A 21,289-nucleotide genomic window follows, 5' to 3' on the forward strand; every position below is an offset into this window, starting at 1 on the left:
AATTTTTTTAATATTTCGACTCGAATTTTTTGTTTAAAATCAAAAAGAACCTCCTTGACTAGTGGCGACATCTAGTGAGGTGGAGTTTAAATAAAGCGACGGTAGTAAGTACCGATGCAGCTACAGATCGTAATTTAATTCGGACGTTTCGAGGAAGTGTGTTTGGCGATCTTTTGTTTGAATCAGCAGCCTTGTTTCTCTAAGGAATACAACACTAGAGAATAAGAGAAATGTCGGTATAGAGAAAGGCTGGCGTCGTCTTGAGACTTAGATGCTCCTAGCGAGATTGCTAACAGCTTATTAAAGCTACAAACACATTTAGGGTGCATCGACCTTACCCACTCTCTTCTCTCTTTCTCTCTCACTCTCTTATTCTGCTATCCTTCCAAATGGTGCTAGAGGAGTCTTGCAGCTCATAAAGCGATTTCTACGACTTAAAAAATTCCTTTTTTGCAACTCCGACCGTCCAGAAGTAATCTATAATCCTAAGAATACTCAGTAAATACCGAGATAAAGGTTGAAGTTAGATAGACCTTCCAATGTTAGAGAAACACGTGTATTTTTGTCTAAGATAAAAATCGTAAACATTTGAAAAAAAAAACTTCTCTTAGAGATTTAAAGAATTTTTATTAAACTTTTCGCATTAGAAAAACGATATATAAAATTCTTTTCCTTTTTTTTCTGGAAAAAAGTTTGTTGACTAGGATCGTGTTTTCTTTCTTTCTTTCTTTCTTTTTTAATATTTTAATGTGTTAGCGAGTATCCGTACAAGTTCCAAATGGCATAATTCCAAAATTATGTGGGTCTTCTCGATGACATCTCGCGTAAATATAGAATGAATGGTGCAAATTTGGATGACTTTGGCATTGCCATTCAACTTAGTCTACTACCAACGGAGCGATGTATAAAAAAAGAAACAAAGAAAATGTTAAGTAAATTTGAAAAAAAGATGCACAGAGTCCATTTAACCGTATCTTCGTGAGAATTAAAGCGATATGCTTTTATGGTTTAGCAGCATTTGTAAAAAGAGGTCATGGAGATGATAAGAATATCCAGTTTCTCTCACAAACAAAATTATAATTGGAGCATTGGATATTTTGTCCTCTTAAAGAGTAGGGAAAAAACTAATTAACTCGTATCCTTTAAGAAATTTGGTTTCGATAAGGGGAAAAAAAGAAATTGAATTAACAGCTGTCGGAGTGATCGAATCGTTTTTTAAATTTTTTTCTTTATTATTATTTTTTTTTTTGAAGTAAAGAAATCAGTCAAGTATATTTTACTAAACACTAAATTAGTGATGAAATTTCTTTCAACATCTGTTGGAGAATCTTTCTTTTTTTAAACTACATTTTTTTTAAATTTATACCTTAAGCACATTTGTATCATTTTTCAAATGGATAAAATACACTATTATTTAGTGAAATCTGAAATTATTTTGGAAAATCTTACTGAAATGTCTAAATTAATAATTTATTTTTGGATTTTTCAGCATTTATTCTTTGCTTTTTGTTCACAAAGTGTTTTTTTTTTACTTTGCTTTCATATTTCTTTGCTTTTCCTTCATAATTATCTTTACTTTTTTTGCTTCTGTTCATAATTATCTAGTAAAATTTGTTTAAATTTTATCATTTTTTCAGTGAAAAAGATGTTAAAAACGCAAGATTACGCATTCATAAAATATTCAACACGTTTATTAAGTTGGGAGATATGTTTGGGGGAATTTGATGACTCAATAAAACCACATGCTGTTAATAGTTGTTAAAAAAAATGCAGAGAGGGAGAGAGAGAGAGAAGAGAAGGAAGAAGACAAGAAGCGAGCAATATTTAATGCAACTACAAGTTGTATCAATCAGTTTAGCCATGTAAACAAATCAAAGGCGTAAGATGCGATTCAACAGACTATTAGTCGTCGTCCATCAACAAAGCATAACCATTGACGTTATTACTGATGCATAATACATCAGTCAGTCCAATCTCTTCCATTGTAAAAGGAATCAAGCGGATCCTATTCATACTTTGTGAATGCAATCGGAGAAAGTTTCATTGGTGAAGTATTGTTATGTTCCAAATAACATTGGAAGATATTCTTGTAACTGCTGTCTATAAATTTTGGTTTCAAGATGCAATCTCATAAAAGATACTCGTCTTATTATTATTATTTTTTTAGAATTCTAAGAAAAATTGTACTCTTCGCCTTTGTTACCAGATTCAACTTGTTTTCTACTATTTCGAATCAAATTATTTGAATTTATATCGACGATAAATATATTCAGAATGACTAACGTTTCTCGTTCGTCATTTCCTTCTTTACAAAATGGCATTCGCTTGGATGGAGGAAACTGCTTTAACTGACGGATTTATGACAAATGAATTGTTGTAATAAGTGATAATTCCGGTTGTGCCTGTAAGATCATTATCTTATTTTGTATCCAAGAAGACCATTTGATTATTTTGGAGATTCTCTTCCATCTTTATGGAAAGAGAAAGGGAGCGAGGGAGAGAAAGAGAGAGAGAGATGGTATTAGTTTGGGCGTTGTTTGCTTTTATTGCTTTCTATCCATTTAATATGGTCACGAAATTCGTGAATTTGGAGATTACAGTACTTTGGGATCATTATGAATCGATAAAGTAGTTTCGTACGACTTTTTTTTTTTATTCCATTTTTGATTGCTAACAGGCAGGAAATGTGATTAAAATAATGGTAAAAATATATAATCGACCTATTACGTATTTATCGAAAAATAATTTAATACATCTAACATTATATTAATTACATTTGATAATTTTGTATTAACATCCGAAGTAATTCAGTTTCGTTTAGGGCCAATCATTAGATTCTCCGGCATTACCTCATGGAGTCGGCGATGACGTCATTAGTGTAGACCCTCACGAAAATAAATTGATTTATCGTTTTGGATTTCGATCGGAGCGGTATACAACTGGATCTATCCACTTTAAGTTCATTTGTCGGGAGGAGAGAAAAATACTTCCAATTGGCTTCAATTCTTTTAGTTTGTACAACTTCGCGACGATGAAATGATGATCAACATTGTTTGGCCAGATAGCTTGTTGAAATATCGGGTCATATATTTTTCTAAGTGACTCTTGGAAAATGAGATTGTAGCGATAGAGGTCTGGACACTGTTGAAGTGATCTACAGAATGATCTGGCAAATAACATCCCTTCACCACTAATAGCTAATAGTACCATCTCTCATTAGTACAGCGACATATTAAGGACAAATGATTAATTTTTTATTTAGGAAATGATAGTCGAGATCTTGAAAGAAATTAACACTTCTGTTACCGTACGACGTGCTTCGCTGACTACTCCATTGCAGATGTTCACAATTTTACTATAAAAACTCAAATTTAATCTTTTTCACGTTGCTAATAGACAGTACGACTATCGCTAATTAGTCTATATGTAGTGATTTACATACAAGAAAAGCGATTATGCATTATTAATAAGGACACGTTTGACTTATACATTGATTTTCGCTTAGTTTAATAACTCTCTTAGAATATATTTTAAAAATATCAAAATAATTGATATATATTTAATATTTTTTTTATCTTAATAGTTTTGTTAATATCTTATATTTATTTTTAAGTCCCTTATAATTATGATGCTGAATTTCTTGATGTTTTCTGTTTTCTGCACTTCTGATGATGTTTTCTGTGTCGGATAATTTCTTCGATCAGTTTTTTTTATCGAATAGTAAAGTTCCGAAAGGGGGAAAAACTGTAGTTTTTATAGAAAGAACCAAGAGAGGTCGATGGCTCCAAGAACAACACGATTCTTTCGTTTCCGATCAGTTTTATTGGCTCTTCAAAGTAGCATTCACTTGAAGGAATTTAGGAATCTTCTTACTTTAAGGCTTCTGTTTTCTATAACTGGAACAGTATCATCTAAACATTATTACTTGCAGACAGTAAGTTAACACCATAAACCATTTACAACTCGAGATTCATTAACTGAATACCGTACCGACTACAACAATATTACACAGTATAATAAACAGGAGATGCATCGTACTTTAACACAATTATTCGTAGACAAATAAACAAGTTGGACCTCTAAAAAAATTCTTGCTATTAAAAATAAGAAGCATGCTAACTCGCACGGAAAAATTACTTACTATAAAGCCAATAGTGGAAGTGTGCATCACCAGACATCGCCCCAGGTGTATAGAAGCATCAAGTTTTGGTGTAAACTACATTACTGGAATGCAAGCGGAGATTTATTCTATGCAAACGAAGTCGAATTTTCTGTAAATATTAACATAGCCGCCAGCATTCCATTACAAGTTGGGTATGAGCGTGTGTTGTGATTGCAAGATGCATCAATCAATTCTTTGACAAGCTCCGCCACTGACAAAAGGTAGGAGACAACTACATCGACATCTAGATGTTATTCAAAGCACTATTTTCCCGTTTGATTGATTTAAGACGATCAGGTCTACTTACAAAAAATGTACCGGATAAATTCGAGTATGGTTACTTTTAACGAACCGAAGCTTGGTGTAATGTGTTGAATGCACTTATGCAGACAATGTTCTCTTATATTGTCTTTAACAACACTCATATTGTTTTATGGCGTTGCAATTCATGAGGTGAGCAGTCATTGGCAATGCACGAATTTTCCGCTTTCCATTAACACAGTAGGCATTTATGAAGCTATATTATACAGTCGAGTCGTTGCACTTGGCTGAATTAGATAATGGCCTTAAAGAATAGAGTTGATTTCATAAGTGATGTTACGTACAGAATTATACTAGATAACTCATAGTTTAAAAAAATTCATTGATATCATTACTGATATTGAACATATATCTTTGAAATTGCTTAATGAAGAAGTTCGTGCTTTTGTAATATTATCTGCAATTTTCTACTTGTTTGCCAGATGGAGAAGAAACACCAGTTTTGTATTTTTACGTACTATCCATTTACTCTTCTTACATTTTTATTTTTTCTAATGATGTTTAACACTTATTTACACAAAATTTAATTGGCTAAAACACTTTTCTGAAAAAGAATTAACATTGTAACAAATACTAGCATTATAATGTTGAATATTCTTATCGTCACGAAAATGAAAAAGAAAGAAAAAAACTCAATTCTAATCTTTCAAAATCTCAAATTAGAAACTCAACATTTAATATTACTTAGATATTTCTTCTAAAGATGAAGGGAGGAAAAAAAATCGATTTTTCTGAAAGAGAAAATTCTCTGTTGAAGGGGAAAGAACAGTTAATAAAAATATAAATTCAGATAAGGATGCAGATAGTCTCCTTCTCCAAACATATCACATTTCGTTCAATAAAACGATGAATCTAATTTTGTTAAAATAAAATTTATTAACCGAATATATTGAAATTGTTAACCGCGTTATCCTTTATATGATTTTCTTTATGCATATCTATATTTCTTTTTAATTTTTTTTTTTTACTTTTTTAGGTGGTTGTTGAGTCCGTGACAAGTGCTTTTGAATATAGCGACATTGTTATTGATGATGGCCGAGTTGTCAACCAAGACATGTTGTTCGATAAAAGCAAGGATTTTCTGTACGTTATGACGGATCGAAAGGTAAGTGCTTTTTTTTATAGACTTATTGAAGACTAGACAAAGATATCTACTGTGGATTGTTTCTCAACTCCTCGTTTCTAATTGGGATCCTTCAAACTTACAAACAATGTGTGCTTCCAAGAAACTTGTCTTTGTGCGTGCTTCTCGAGACTTTATTGATCTTTCGACGTCACTCATACTTATAGGAGACAATCTTAGGTTAAAGACTTTTAACGGCCGTGTTGTTACTATTTTTAGTTACTTTAATTCCTATTCTAATAATTTAATTAGTATTAAGAGACTGGTTGTGATTAATGCTCTCAAATGTCGAGATGTTCCGACTGCAATTTGCGTAATTTGTTTATGTTCTTATTATTTCAAAAAATCGGTAAATGTAGGCCTATGCATAAAAGAGCGTTTTTAAGGATTTGGAAATTGTAGAAAAAGATCGATTACATCAAAATTAGATAAAAGATCATCTCGTTTACGCTTTAAAATGAAACTTTTATCGAATTTACAAATGAATGTATAGAAAATTTGGAAACAAAATCTAATAATTAAGAAAAAATATAAATAGAAGTTAATATAAAGAAAAATAGAACTGGATTACAACCTAGTGCACTCTGTTTAAGTAGTTATTGCCAAGAAATATATTTTTAATATAGAAACCAGTCTGAGCTCTCACAACTGAAATATTTATTGTTTTGGTTCTCACGGTGTAATTAATGTGGTATTCTTGACTGCTCTTCTCTAGTCCAACCTAATTCACCAGATAATAACCCCGACTGCAGACTGTCTGGAGATTTTATTAATTGCTCTTCCCCAAAAACAATTTGTTTTTAATTCGAACGTATGGAAATTGTGATTCACTTTGAAAAATTACCATTAATAATAAAAATAGTTTCTTTTGTCGACGACGTTATTTATGTTCTAATTAATTGAGAGTTTTAAAGAAGCAATTAACGTTTAAAAAGAAAAGAATAACAAAAATAAAATCAGCATTAAATGGAGCGAATAAAAAAAAGAAGAAATAATGCCATTTTAGTTTAGATACAAATACAATTTTCTGCATTTTATATTTGTTGTTTATTCCCAGTTAGGTTCTCGTTTTGGGTATTCGTTTGAAGATTTTACTTCAATTCAAAAGATCCGGAAAAAGGCTGTTTGCTTCAAAATCGTGTTTCGGTTCAAAATGAACATGTATTGGTAATGTACAAGTAGCGTTTTTTGAGGTGTTTTGTTTCGAATGGAAACCAGTCAATTCTATCAGAAGTGGGGAGTTCTTAACAGAACATTGCCATCGAATTCACTTCGCCTTATTTCTCCTGTTTTCTTGTATTGTTGGAGTGACCTCGGTCTTCGATCAGAAAAGCGCTATGACTGGAAAGCAATTACGCCACACGCTTTGAAATCTGGAACTGCATTCCGATGCTTATACAATCTCACAGGCCGCTCCTCTGCAACCAACAACCTTTACAGCAACCACATATGGATTGGATGTGCCCGAAAATGTCGAATCTATGGCTTTTCTGTCCAGAAATTATTGTATGTCGGCTGTATCACGACGTCGTTGGAGTCAATTACCAACCAAACGTGAGAAGAGAGTGGAAGATATTTTCGTTATATGAAACCGGTAAAAAAAAAAAAAAGAGATATTTTGGCTGAGTAATTGAAAACGAACCAATTCGAGAATAGCAGGAAATGAAATTGTTCGAGTAATAAAGAATAACTGTCAAACAATGTCCCTTATCCAGTGACTTTGGCCATTTCTTAAATCGTATTGATTATCGCTAGTAATGAAATTACTTGACTGAATGAGACAAACGATAGGATGTCGCATTGGAGAAGTAACTTATGTTATACTTTTCAATGCTCTTTTTTGTTTATATTTAAAGAAATTAATGTGTATTACAGATAACTACATGCAAATTTACTTTATTAAACATTTAAAATATTTTATCGTATAATATATGAAGATGTTCTTCAGATAAAAATAAATTTTTCATCATAAGTTGATGATATATTTACTTTATTAACGAATTTCAATCAGCCGTAAAAAATGTCTTGATGACGTTATAGAAAAAGTTAATAATTTTTACGAGGAGCCATTCGTTCCAATTGGGATTTTCAAGATTAGACTTAACAATTTAATATAGAGGCAAATAAAATTAATTTCGATAAAAGGTCAGTGACTGCAAAACCGCACGGTTTCATCCGTATGATTTTCTAAGAATTATTGTGGCACCAACTGTCCTAGCACATATCCAACTACAACTACAATTATAATGGCCGAAGTCTTTACCACACCCACTCCGTGACAATCAGTCGAAAACATTGCATGATGTACCTTCATAACATCTCTATCGGGTTTTGGCCCCAACCTCTCTTACTACAATTCCCGACACGCAAGAAGAGAAAATATTTGAATCACTTTTACTTGACAGCATATCAGCATGTCTTTTGTTCTTCGTTGTCAAATGTTAACTTCATCATCAGATATTGACCAAAGAAAGAAGTTTCCCATTCTTCGACATTAAGAAAACTTCATATTTTGATTCTCGATTAAATTTTGAATTAAATGTTTATCGTATAAATAAGGATTAGCTGTTTAAACTCGAATAAAATGTTCCGGGATAGTTTAGATACTACCAATAGGGATCTACAAAATAGGATTTACATTTTCAATTTTAACAAAGTGAATTTTTCATATCAGAATCTATCAGGTCAGTTTGTACGTTCACTCTTCTTACATGTTAGAAAATTATCCATAAGTTATATTATATAGAGTGTTTTTCCACCCAAAGGCACCCAAATATATCTTCAATCCAATCCCTTTTGCCTGGAAGCAAATTGAAATATTTGCAGAAATAAAGATCCTGAAGAGAAAGAAAAAAAATTCGAAACGGTTTCTTTTGAAAATTGGGAGTTAGAACAGGAAAAATTTGAAAATATTACACTTTTTTATTTCTTTTTTATTCGTAGATATCTTCGATGGTTTGTTTAGTCATTTTGTACAACGAAATATTACATGTATCGGTTAAATGTTTAAGAAAAATAGATCAAGATTGCTAAAAGATGATGTTCTCCTAAAAACGATATTTTCCTTCAAAAAAGAAAGAAATAAAAATAAAAGAAAAACAAAGGATTATGGATTATATCTTTATATTTTTCAATCAGGAAATATAAAATAGGATTTATAAAACTTTGAAATATATTCTTATCATCTATCATAAATTCACTTTACGATTTTTANTCTGCTTATATTAAAATATTAATATTTTCTATTCCTTATATTATAATACTAATAGCTTTTACTCCTATATTATAATATAAGGAGACACAGATAACAATATAGTAAAAGCAGAAGATACTAGCTTTATAATTTAAGAAACAGAAGATATTACTATTTTAATATAGGTAGTAGAAGGCAGTAACAACGCTATTAAAAGGAAAGGATACTACACATAAGCATCAGTAACAGAAAATTTAATATTATAGTACAAGTTTCAGATAATAACGATACAATAGGAATAGGAGATATTAGCATTAAGATATAAGGAACAACAGAAATTAATAATAGGATAGGAGAAGATATTATTATAAGGTGCAGAGAATATTAAATTAATGCAAGAATAGAAGATAGTGTAGAAAGAATTATTAATAACGTATAAAAGAGGGCAGCAATAGTACAACAGAGCACAAGATGTTAGTATATTAGTAGGAGCAGCATTTGATAGTAACATTATAGCGGAAGGAGCATATAATATAATACGACAGCAATGAAACAGTAGTAATAGAGGAAAATACAATATCCGCAATATACAATGGAAATTAATTTCCCTAAATAATTTGTCGTAGATAAAAGAGCATAAGCTTTTATATTTCATAGTTTATATAAATACTTAGTTGGAAAATTTGTATTTTTTTCTTATTTGACAGATAATAGATTTATTTTGGGATTAAAGAGTCGTAAAATCAAATCTGCCTTCATCCGCATCCGAGATGTTCGAATGTAATATTTCGTATTTCCTCTCCTGGGTTAAATTCCGCCGAATTGAATGAATTACAAAATTTGTTGGCAGAAAGTAAGACGAATGAGGCAGATAGTCAAATGAGTGTTCTATATCCGCACGTGCTCCATCCAATCATTTCCGGTTCTCTTAATGATTCCGGTTGCTTCTGATTGGCTCAATCGGAAATAAAGATGAGTCCAGGTGCAAATTTTTGGCAATAAAATGTTCTTCTGATAATCGTGTTTTTCTCCAATTTTTTCTTCTTTTCTTTCTTTTATATTTCGAAAATTTCAGATGGGAATAAGGTTGAAACATAAAATTTTTATATCCAAAAATAAAGTTTTTTTTTTCATTCTCGAAGAAATATTTATATATATATTTAAAAAAATCAATATATATTTTTATACTAAGATTAAATAAGTATATTAATGTAAATTTTAAAGTATAAAATTTAAAATTCAATCAATATTAAACCTTGGTTTGAGTATTAAATCTTATTGGTTAAGATTCAAATTCAAAATTTTGTATTCGCCCAATGGAACGTCTTCTTTGTTTTACGTATTATTTAAATAAAAAAATTATTCTAATCAAATTTCTTTAAAGAAAAATAATAATAAATGACGAAGATTATTAATTTTTAAAATGATTTTTAAAACGTATAATCGTTATAAATTGATATCATTCGAAATATTTTTGTTTTTTATTCTTTAATTTATGGTTATTAAAATAAGTTATATTTTATTTTATTTTTTTTAAATTATTGAATAAAGTAGTTAAATAATCCATAAAAACAATTTCAATTAATTAAATTGGGAGATTCTTCATCATAATAATATTAATAATAAGATAATAAAGTTAGCATTTTGTTATTGATGTTGCTCGAGGATTATAATAATCTTAAAAGTAATTAATTTTAATTTAATTTTTTTAATATTTCGACTCGAATTTTTTGTTTAAAATCAAAAAGAACCTCCTTGACTAGTGGCGACATCTAGTGAGGTGGAGTTTAAATAAAGCGACGGTAGTAAGTACCGATGCAGCTACAGATCGTAATTTAATTCGGACGTTTCGAGGAAGTGTGTTTGGCGATCTTTTGTTTGAATCAGCAGCCTTGTTTCTCTAAGGAATACAACACTAGAGAATAAGAGAAATGTCGGTATAGAGAAAGGCTGGCGTCGTCTTGAGACTTAGATGCTCCTAGCGAGATTGCTAACAGCTTATTAAAGCTACAAACACATTTAGGGTGCATCGACCTTACCCACTCTCTTCTCTCTTTCTCTCTCACTCTCTTATTCTGCTATCCTTCCAAATGGTGCTAGAGGAGTCTTGCAGCTCATAAAGCGATTTCTACGACTTAAAAAATTCCTTTTTTGCAACTCCGACCGTCCAGAAGTAATCTATAATCCTAAGAATACTCAGTAAATACCGAGATAAAGGTTGAAGTTAGATAGACCTTCCAATGTTAGAGAAACACGTGTATTTTTGTCTAAGATAAAAATCGTAAACATTTGAAAAAAAAAAAACTTCTCTTAGAGATTTAAAGAATTTTTATTAAACTTTTCGCATTAGAAAAACGATATATAAAATTCTTTTCCTTTTTTTTCTGGAAAAAAGTTTGTTGACTAGGATCGTGTTTTCTTTCTTTCTTTCTTTCTTTTTTAATATTTTAATGTGTTAGCGAGTATCCGTACAAGTTCCAAATGGCATAATTCCAAAATTATGTGGGTCTTCTCGATGACATCTCGCGTAAATATAGAATGAATGGTGCAAATTTGGATGACTTTGGCATTGCCATTCAACTTAGTCTACTACCAACGGAGCGATGTATAAAAAAAGAAACAAAGAAAATGTTAAGTAAATTTGAAAAAAAGATGCACAGAGTCCATTTAACCGTATCTTCGTGAGAATTAAAGCGATATGCTTTTATGGTTTAGCAGCATTTGTAAAAAGAGGTCATGGAGATGATAAGAATATCCAGTTTCTCTCACAAACAAAATTATAATTGGAGCATTGGATATTTTGTCCTCTTAAAGAGTAGGGAAAAAACTAATTAACTCGTATCCTTTAAGAAATTTGGTTTCGATAAGGGGAAAAAAAGAAATTGAATTAACAGCTGTCGGAGTGATCGAATCGTTTTTTAAATTTTTTTCTTTATTATTATTTTTTTTTTTGAAGTAAAGAAATCAGTCAAGTATATTTTACTAAACACTAAATTAGTGATGAAATTTCTTTCAACATCTGTTGGAGAATCTTTCTTTTTTTAAACTACATTTTTTTTAAATTTATACCTTAAGCACATTTGTATCATTTTTCAAATGGATAAAATACACTATTATTTAGTGAAATCTGAAATTATTTTGGAAAATCTTACTGAAATGTCTAAATTAATAATTTATTTTTGGATTTTTCAGCATTTATTCTTTGCTTTTTGTTCACAAAGTGTTTTTTTTTTACTTTGCTTTCATATTTCTTTGCTTTTCCTTCATAATTATCTTTACTTTTTTTGCTTCTGTTCATAATTATCTAGTAAAATTTGTTTAAATTTTATCATTTTTTCAGTGAAAAAGATGTTAAAAACGCAAGATTACGCATTCATAAAATATTCAACACGTTTATTAAGTTGGGAGATATGTTTGGGGGAATTTGATGACTCAATAAAACCACATGCTGTTAATAGTTGTTAAAAAAATGCAGAGAGGGAGAGAGAGAGAGAAGAGAAGGAAGAAGACAAGAAGCGAGCAATATTTAATGCAACTACAAGTTGTATCAATCAGTTTAGCCATGTAAACAAATCAAAGGCGTAAGATGCGATTCAACAGACTATTAGTCGTCGTCCATCAACAAAGCATAACCATTGACGTTATTACTGATGCATAATACATCAGTCAGTCCAATCTCTTCCATTGTAAAAGGAATCAAGCGGATCCTATTCATACTTTGTGAATGCAATCGGAGAAAGTTTCATTGGTGAAGTATTGTTATGTTCCAAATAACATTGGAAGATATTCTTGTAACTGCTGTCTATAAATTTTGGTTTCAAGATGCAATCTCATAAAAGATACTCGTCTTATTATTATTATTTTTTTAGAATTCTAAGAAAAATTGTACTCTTCGCCTTTGTTACCAGATTCAACTTGTTTTCTACTATTTCGAATCAAATTATTTGAATTTATATCGACGATAAATATATTCAGAATGACTAACGTTTCTCGTTCGTCATTTCCTTCTTTACAAAATGGCATTCGCTTGGATGGAGGAAACTGCTTTAACTGACGGATTTATGACAAATGAATTGTTGTAATAAGTGATAATTCCGGTTGTGCCTGTAAGATCATTATCTTATTTTGTATCCAAGAAGACCATTTGATTATTTTGGAGATTCTCTTCCATCTTTATGGAAAGAGAAAGGGAGCGAGGGAGAGAAAGAGAGAGAGAGATGGTATTAGTTTGGGCGTTGTTTGCTTTTATTGCTTTCTATCCATTTAATATGGTCACGAAATTCGTGAATTTGGAGATTACAGTACTTTGGGATCATTATGAATCGATAAAGTAGTTTCGTACGACTTTTTTTTTTTATTCCATTTTTGATTGCTAACAGGCAGGAAATGTGATTAAAATAATGGTAAAAATATATAATCGACCTATTACGTATTTATCGAAAAATAATTTAATACNTCGGAATTTAATATTAAAATTAAAATATAAAAAAGAAGAGAAATAAATTTTATTACTTTTTCTAGAATTAAGGATAAATCTAATTTATTTTAAGCTTTAAAATTAATTAATTTTTAAGTTATTTTTATAGTTTTATAAATGCTTAATCTAATCGAAATTTTATAAAGAATTGCTTATACCTTTAATCTATTATATTGCGAAAGAAGGAAATGGTTTTATCTCTTTTTAATCATAAGAATACTATTTTTAACTCCTAATCTCACGATATCATTTTTTTTAATTTCTACTTTTCTGTCTATACTTTCGAATTTGCATTTTCTTTTTTTCCTCGAAATATATGCGGCTAAGAAACGCCATCAATTGGAATTTGGAAATAAGAAGAAGAAGGAGGAGGAAGGAAAAAAAAAGGAAGTTCATGTATGAATCGGCATTTAGGAGACACTCCCATTTAGGAGATTGTAATCGAAATTACTCTGATCTTAGGTCGAGTGATCCAACAGCTTGAGATAAAAACGGGCAAAAGAATTTAATGTGTATTATCGACTGGCCCCAGTGGTTCGTCGCGCACTTCAACTAGATTGGATAAGACATGCACACCGCATCTACCTATATATATATATATATATAAACTACTGCAATCAATTGAGATTCTCTGGCATGGGATGAGAAAATATACTTTGCTCTCTCTCTCTTTTTCGTATTTTAAATATAAAATAAAAAAAATCTTCAAGACCGAAATTATAAAAATGCTTTAATGCATTGTTTTTAACCGATGTAAATCATTGATGTTTCACGAAAGCATTAATAAAATTGTTGGATCTTATACACGTTCTAAAGCCTATGTACAGTACCAATCACGTGCTTTAAGTGTGGCATTTTCGCGGAATTTTTACTCACATGGAAATGGAGGAGCGCTAATGACAGGATAGCATGTTTCACTCAGATTGCCACCGAATACATCTTTCTCGTGTCTTATTTTGTAGTAAATACCGTTTCGAGTGCTTTTTTTGTTTTTGTTTTTCTCTTCTTTTCATGCTCTTTGAAGAAAAGGGTGTTAGAATGGATGTATTTTTGCGAATAGAGTTATAAATTTCTCTTTAAACAGAGTTTATAAATATATCGTGTATCTGTTATGATAAGTATTTCCGAGTTTTAACAGAATGTTACGATTTTAATTGATTATTTTTAGTCGTATAGATTGGAGATAATTCAACCAGTAGGTCGCGATCTATCTAATCGCAGGTTTTTTTTATGACACTACCGTCTCCCCATGAGAAAAGGTCGAGAAACTTTCCCGTAGATTTTTATTTTAGAAATATTAAGAAAAGGAATAAAAATCTTTTTATAGTAAGCTCTGAATTAATTTTTATTAAGAGATTTTAAATATAAATTTTAGTAATTTTATTGAATAAAGTTATAGCAATATTTATGGCAGCTTTCCAGGAAAGTTCATACACCTCTACACTATACTGAGATGCCAGCAATATTTGCCTTTGAAAATATAAACGAACAATGAATCTAATGCTTTTAAATAATTTTTATTTATACCTAATACCTGATATAAAAATAAACAACAGTTTATTTAGTTAAAATAGTTTTTATGACTGTTTAGATAGACTTTCATAGTAAATTATTATTATTTTTACTATAATTAGACTTATTTTATAGGGTTATTTGTCAATAAAAGATATAATTTAATATAAAAAAAGATTATCAAGAGATTAAAATTTTTTTTGTTTTTTTTTTCATATTTACTTCTGATACTGTAGTCAAAATGATAAATGAGCAGATCTCCTGATGATCAGGTGCAGACAAACTTAAAGATTATAAACCTCTTTTCCCTTCAGATCTCCATTCTGCAGCTAACAGTATTGGACATGACAGAAAATGGGGGGCGGTTTAACTACGCTCTACTGACCAAACAACCATCTTGTGGTTGAAACCAAACGACTTATTGAAGTCGGGAGCATGCACCTTCAATGAGCTGTACCCGGTTTTTCTTTATGGTTGCGTCGTCTCTCATTTTCCGGCCGACAGACTCCAAATTGAAACCACTGCATGCAGTTATGAAAATGGAAAGCTCACTCTCGTTACTCCATAGACATAGTTCCAATATTTCGGCATGTGACACTAGCCATCTGTTACTGGACTGTTACCATGGAAACACTTCCCCTCTTCTCTTCCTCTTCATCCCCTGCATTTCTCCCCAAGCAGGTGATTCAACCTTGGATTGTTCACCTTGTGCCGGGGCAGGGATGTCCAGCTTATGTTTCAACTATTGAACTTTGAAGCTTCCTTGCTGTTGTTAAAGTTAAGGGATTTGGGAAATTGGAGATTTGTTGGAACTATGCTTTTAGTATATACTGTAATTGCCTGTTGTAAGTGGCTCAATTGGATTTAACTTCCAAATGAGAAGACAGAATGACATTATTTGATGTGCATTTGCTTTATCTTGCTTGATATGCAAGAGATTTCTGTCTCTTATACAGAAACGGAATAGTCAATATTCATAATTATAGATAAAAAGTATATTTTTCAAAGTTCTGGTTAAAAATTTCATACTTTTAAATGCATTTTAAATCTCTGAAGTTCTAATATTTCATTTTATTAAAACTCTTAAAAATAAAATTAATAAAAATTTGACATTAACAATTTACATAAAAATATAAATTACAATTTAAATTAGTTTATTTAATGAAAAGAATTGCAATTTTCAATAGAAAGAAAAATTATTATTAATAAGAAAACATTGTAGTAGTGAAGTAATTGAATTTTGAATATTATAAATAAATTATATTGAATTGAATGATGGTAAAATTATATTAGTATAATAATGTAAATAGCATATTTGCATTATTATCTAAAATAAGCAGTAAATATATACCTATATAATGGAATTCTGATGGATCTCAAACAAAATTTTAAAACTATTTTATTTCTTCCTGTTTTTTTAAAGATCTTTGTAGACTCTTCTGTGTATGATCGCTGGGACGTTACCACAAATTCTATTGTATAATAATGTATTTAAGCACGACTGGAATACATATTAAATGAAAGAGCTATTGTATTACATTATTTAGAATTTGCAAACATATTTTTACATTCATATCAGCAAACTTTTACAATTCTGATTTATTGAATAACAATATCAGATCACATCTATTATGAAATTTATTCTTTTAGAAATTATTCATGTTAAATAATATGATAAACTTCAAATAAATGATTACATATATATTTTATTAAATAGCTTCAAAAGAATTCTACAAATAGAATATAATATATATGTTTCTTTTTTATTTTCTAGAAAATGTTGTTATACAATGTAACATTTTTTTATTCAGTCCCTTTTTATAATTGTATTTTTATGATTTATATGCTTGATCTTGCTTAAAAGAATACATTTTCATCTTGGAAAGATTTAATATAATTTATAAATCAAATTTTTCTACTTAAAATAAAAGCTCTAGTTATTATATTTTACATCATCATAAATGTATCTTCCAGATATATAAAATAATTTATTATTAAATTTATAGAGTTTTTGTTCTTCTTTTAGAAATGAAACCAAGTATAGAACTTTAAAATAATGACAAAATTAAAAAAAATAGCTTAATAAATTTTATTGCAAATATTAAAGAAATTTTTTAAAAGAAAATAATTTTTATTTACAGATTGCTTCTAAAATGATTAGTTACTTATAATATATATATATTATACTTAAACTTATGAGTTTCAAGTGAAATTTTAATTATTAATATACAAATTAAGTTATGTAAATAAATAAATACTTTCAGTTCTAGATGAGCAAAATTGAAAAACACAATACCAAAGTTGTATAAATTTTCTTCTGATAAGAAGTGAAAAATTTGTATTTATTTGTTTTATTAATTTTATTCATGTATTTTTAATATTATTTTTGGAGAAATAAGGCCATGTTTGTGAATGATCAGGCTCCATCTCACTTCTTTCATGCTCTATCAGCTATATAATCAACATATAGTTAGCTATTATATCATTAGAATTAGAGAACATTCTTCTAAATATCAGTTTAAAAAGATAATTAACAATAATTAACTTTAAATTAATTCAATTAAAGAATATTTTATATATTTATTGAGAATTTAAAGAATATTTTGTGTAAAAAAAAATGGTTGATTTTAAAACTGAAAAACATTAATTAACTAAATAAATCTCTTCTGGAATTATTTGATTTTAGCAATTCAATTAATAGTTAATATCACTTAAAACTAAAATATTTTAATTTAGTTAATATTGCAGCATGCTGTCTGCTTTTATAAAGTATCTACATATCATATACAAATCTATTGTAATATAACCAAATATTGGTCTATATTGAGAAATATTTGCCTAGCAGTCTAAATTAAACAAATAGTAATGAAATAAATATCTATACTGTAAGAAAGCATTTTAAAGCATGATATAATTTCTATTTTTATTAAAAAAATTAAGTTGAAAGTTAGAAAATATGTTAAATTTGGTGAATTAATGGATTTTCATTATATTTATTAAAAACTTTATATTATGCAATAAGCAGATTAAATTAAATTAGTAATTTTGTATATCCATTAATCAAATTTTAGAAACATGTTACGGTTGAATTAAATTCTCAAATTCATTATATGCTAATCTTTAATCTCATGCATAGAAAATATTAAATGTGATAATATTAAATGAATAGAATATATTTTCATTCCAACACTTTTAAAAGCAGAAAATTTGATTAATATTTATAATTAAAATGAAGATTTATTAATCTAATTTCAAATAAATTTTATAAATATTTATAGGTAACAATGATCAAAGTTCAAGAGTGCCAAGTTTACAAGAGTTGTGGAGATTGCTTAGGTGCGCAAGATCCATATTGTGGCTGGTGTTCTCTGGAAAATAAGTATGTGTCAAATTATTTTAAACAAAATTTAATTATTATAAAAACAATCTTAATAGAAATAAATCAAAATATACTTATTGTTTAAAATTATCAGTCAAAATTCTTTAAAATAAAAAACTTATCTGTAAAGATAAATTGGTTAGACACATATTTTAAATTGATCATTAAATAAAATTACTAAAGAACAAATGGATTTTTCTAATTTTATTTTAATAAATTGTATATAAGAGAATTTATTTATTTTTAATTTTAGTTTTTGATAGAAATAAATAAAATTATCTTTGATGATTATGATAATTTTAAATATCTAAACTAATTTATTCTTTAAATTATTTGTTATAATATGAACTTTATAATGAAAGTTTTTACTATTATTACTATTATCTTTTTACAAAAATTATGTTTTGCTTCTTTATTGTTTTAAAATTATGTTATGTACTGTATTATACAAAGTATATTATAAATATACAACATATTTACATAATATAATTACTTAGAGATGTCTACTTTTATGGGAATGAAGAAGATTGATTAATTTCTTATACAGTAGACTCCCCTATAACACTGTAGATAATTCCATGTTATATGAATTACANTTCACAAACACCACTATTAACCAAGTGGTTAAAAACTATATTAAAAACTTTTGGAAGATGATTCCTTGATTGAATTTAAACAAACAATGTAGATTGAAATTACTTAGAGATGTCTACTTTTATGGGAATGAAGAAGATTGATTAATTTCTTATACAGTAGACTCCCCTATAACACTGTAGATAATTCCATGTTATATGAATTACATGTTGTACGAGTCACTTAGATTTTACAAATACTTGAGCTGTTTACAGTATGTGACTCATACAACATGTAATTCATATAACACAGAATTATCTACCCTGTTATAGGGAGGGTCTACTGTATAAACTAATGTTTTCAACCTAGTTTATAGGCCATCATCAAGTTCAAACATAACAATGAAGTAATAGAATCATAAAGTTTTAATTCCTTAAAAAAAATACTTTAATGGAGAAATCAACAAAAATTCTTATCCATCAGATCATGAATACTTTTGCGACTTCTGATTCATTGCCAAGAGAAAAAACTGGGAAACTCAAAGTATTTATGACCCAATGGATTGGCGTTTTGTTTTGTTTACTTTCCCATTAAAATAAATGTTTTAAAGAATTATAGTTTAAAAATATACAGTATACAATTTGAATTTTATAATTCTATTTTTCATATTATATTTGAATTTGATGATGATTGTATAAACTAGCATTTTCAACTTAATTTATATAAGAAATTTATCTACTAGATGAATATAATAGTGTTCTTTTTTATTATTACACAAAGATTTATGATCCTTCAAATAGAATCAAACTTTGTTGAGAAATATTTTAAAGTAAAATAGAATAACTACAATATTAAAACATGAAAATTATTTTGATATTAATGACATGTTTCATACAGTCATTAATATTAAAATAATTAGTTCAGTAGAATAAATTTTCAAAGTTTTATCACATTATAACAATATAACAGTTAACATTATGAATAAACTAATATTAATAAAAACAATATTTGTTAAATAGTATAAGTATTTATTCACATTATTATACAATATGAACAATAGCACAATTGTTCTATTCAATAATACAATTTGACTAATTTTAGATTTGTCAATGAATAAATTTAATTAATGTATAATTAATAGTAAAATATTCTTGGGAAATGCAATTAGATTGTTTATATATAAATATTCATTTTAATTTTGTAAATGATGTATTGTTATGATTACATGATTAAGAATAATGACAAAATACTATGATTATATGATAAAGAAATACATAAATTATTGGAAGAAGAAAAATTGTAATTACACATAAAAAGTTATCTAGTTGATAACCTTTTTGTATTCTTAAGATTTTTTTAATATATGAATGCACTTGTATTTTTTTGTGTAATTTTCAGTTTTAATATTTTAGAATATTAAAATTTTATACTTTCTGAGCATCAGTTTTACAACATTATTTTGAATGTAATTATTAAAGTAATTCTTATAATAAATATATTATCAGAATTATTTTCATTTATCTCCTAAATAGGAAATAATGACCCCATATCACAGATGTCAACAAATAAATCATTGTTTAAGAAGCCAACTCAATTTAGAAAGAGTTGACTTATTAAATAATGGATTGTTTGTTGATGTGAGTATTATATTTATGTTTATATAGTAATGGATGATTAATTCTGTTAATAAACAAATAATGTTTAAAATGCAAATTTTAGTACATTTGTCTATTCAAAGAAGTAATAATGATTTAGTAGCAGTACTTAGGAATCATTCAACCAGTTCAAAACAAAAAAAAACCTTTGTAATCCAGAAAGTCTTTTTTTTAATTGTTTTGAAATTGTTATTTATCCAGTTTATTTGGTTTCTTGCATTTAGTAATAGCATTTAGTAAACTACTGAATGATATGAGTTCAAATTTCATTCAAAATTCAATATTCAAAGTTTCTCCAAATAAAATAAAAATAGATTTTTTATTTTATTTGGAGAAACTTTGAATATTGAAACAATATTAATTCAGTATGCAAAACATACAAAGTTTGATACAAATATTATCACGTTTACTTTCAGTCTATTATAAATATAATTTAGAATCTTTGCTAATAAATAAATTAATAAATAAACTTACTTTATTAAGATTTATTCTTTAAATGTTCTTTGTTCTATTTTAAAGTTTTTCCTACACAATCTGATTTGTAAATTAAATTCTACACATATTCATTTTGTTGTTTTTATTATTTAAAACTGCATATCTTCTACATTTTTATCATTCATTTAAAGATATTTATTGCTTATTTTATCTTATTATTTTCTCTAGTTTTTTTTTAAGAATTCAGTTTTCTAAGATTTTACTTTTACAAGATGTATGCATTAGCCTCTTATGAAGAGAAGTTTATAAATATAAAAGCAAAATATTCATTTTTAAATAAATGAATAAGGTAAAAACTCTGATGTTTAAATTAGTTTTTTTAAATACTGATAATTGATATATAGTTACTCTTTTAATAATTGTTAAAAGGTAATAAATTGTATAAAATTGTATTATGAA

General features: G+C 28.0%; 1 protein-coding gene across 1 annotated transcript in view; it reads left to right on the top strand.

Moving 5' to 3' along the window:
* LOC111636781 (plexin-A2-like) overlaps positions 1–21,289 on the top strand; it is a 111,570-nt gene that overhangs the window by 31,535 nt on the left and 58,746 nt on the right. Inside the window, exons 4-5 of the mRNA XM_023382109.1 lie at positions 5,460–5,588; positions 18,067–18,167. Of these exons, the coding sequence (XP_023237877.1) occupies positions 5,460–5,588; positions 18,067–18,167 (230 nt within the window). The remainder of the gene's footprint in view (positions 1–5,459; positions 5,589–18,066; positions 18,168–21,289) is intronic.

This window comes from Centruroides sculpturatus, unplaced genomic scaffold (assembly GCF_000671375.1).
Source record: "Centruroides sculpturatus isolate CEXI.00-Female unplaced genomic scaffold, Cexi_2.0 scaffold1052, whole genome shotgun sequence".
NCBI lineage: Eukaryota > Metazoa > Arthropoda > Arachnida > Scorpiones > Buthidae > Centruroides > Centruroides sculpturatus.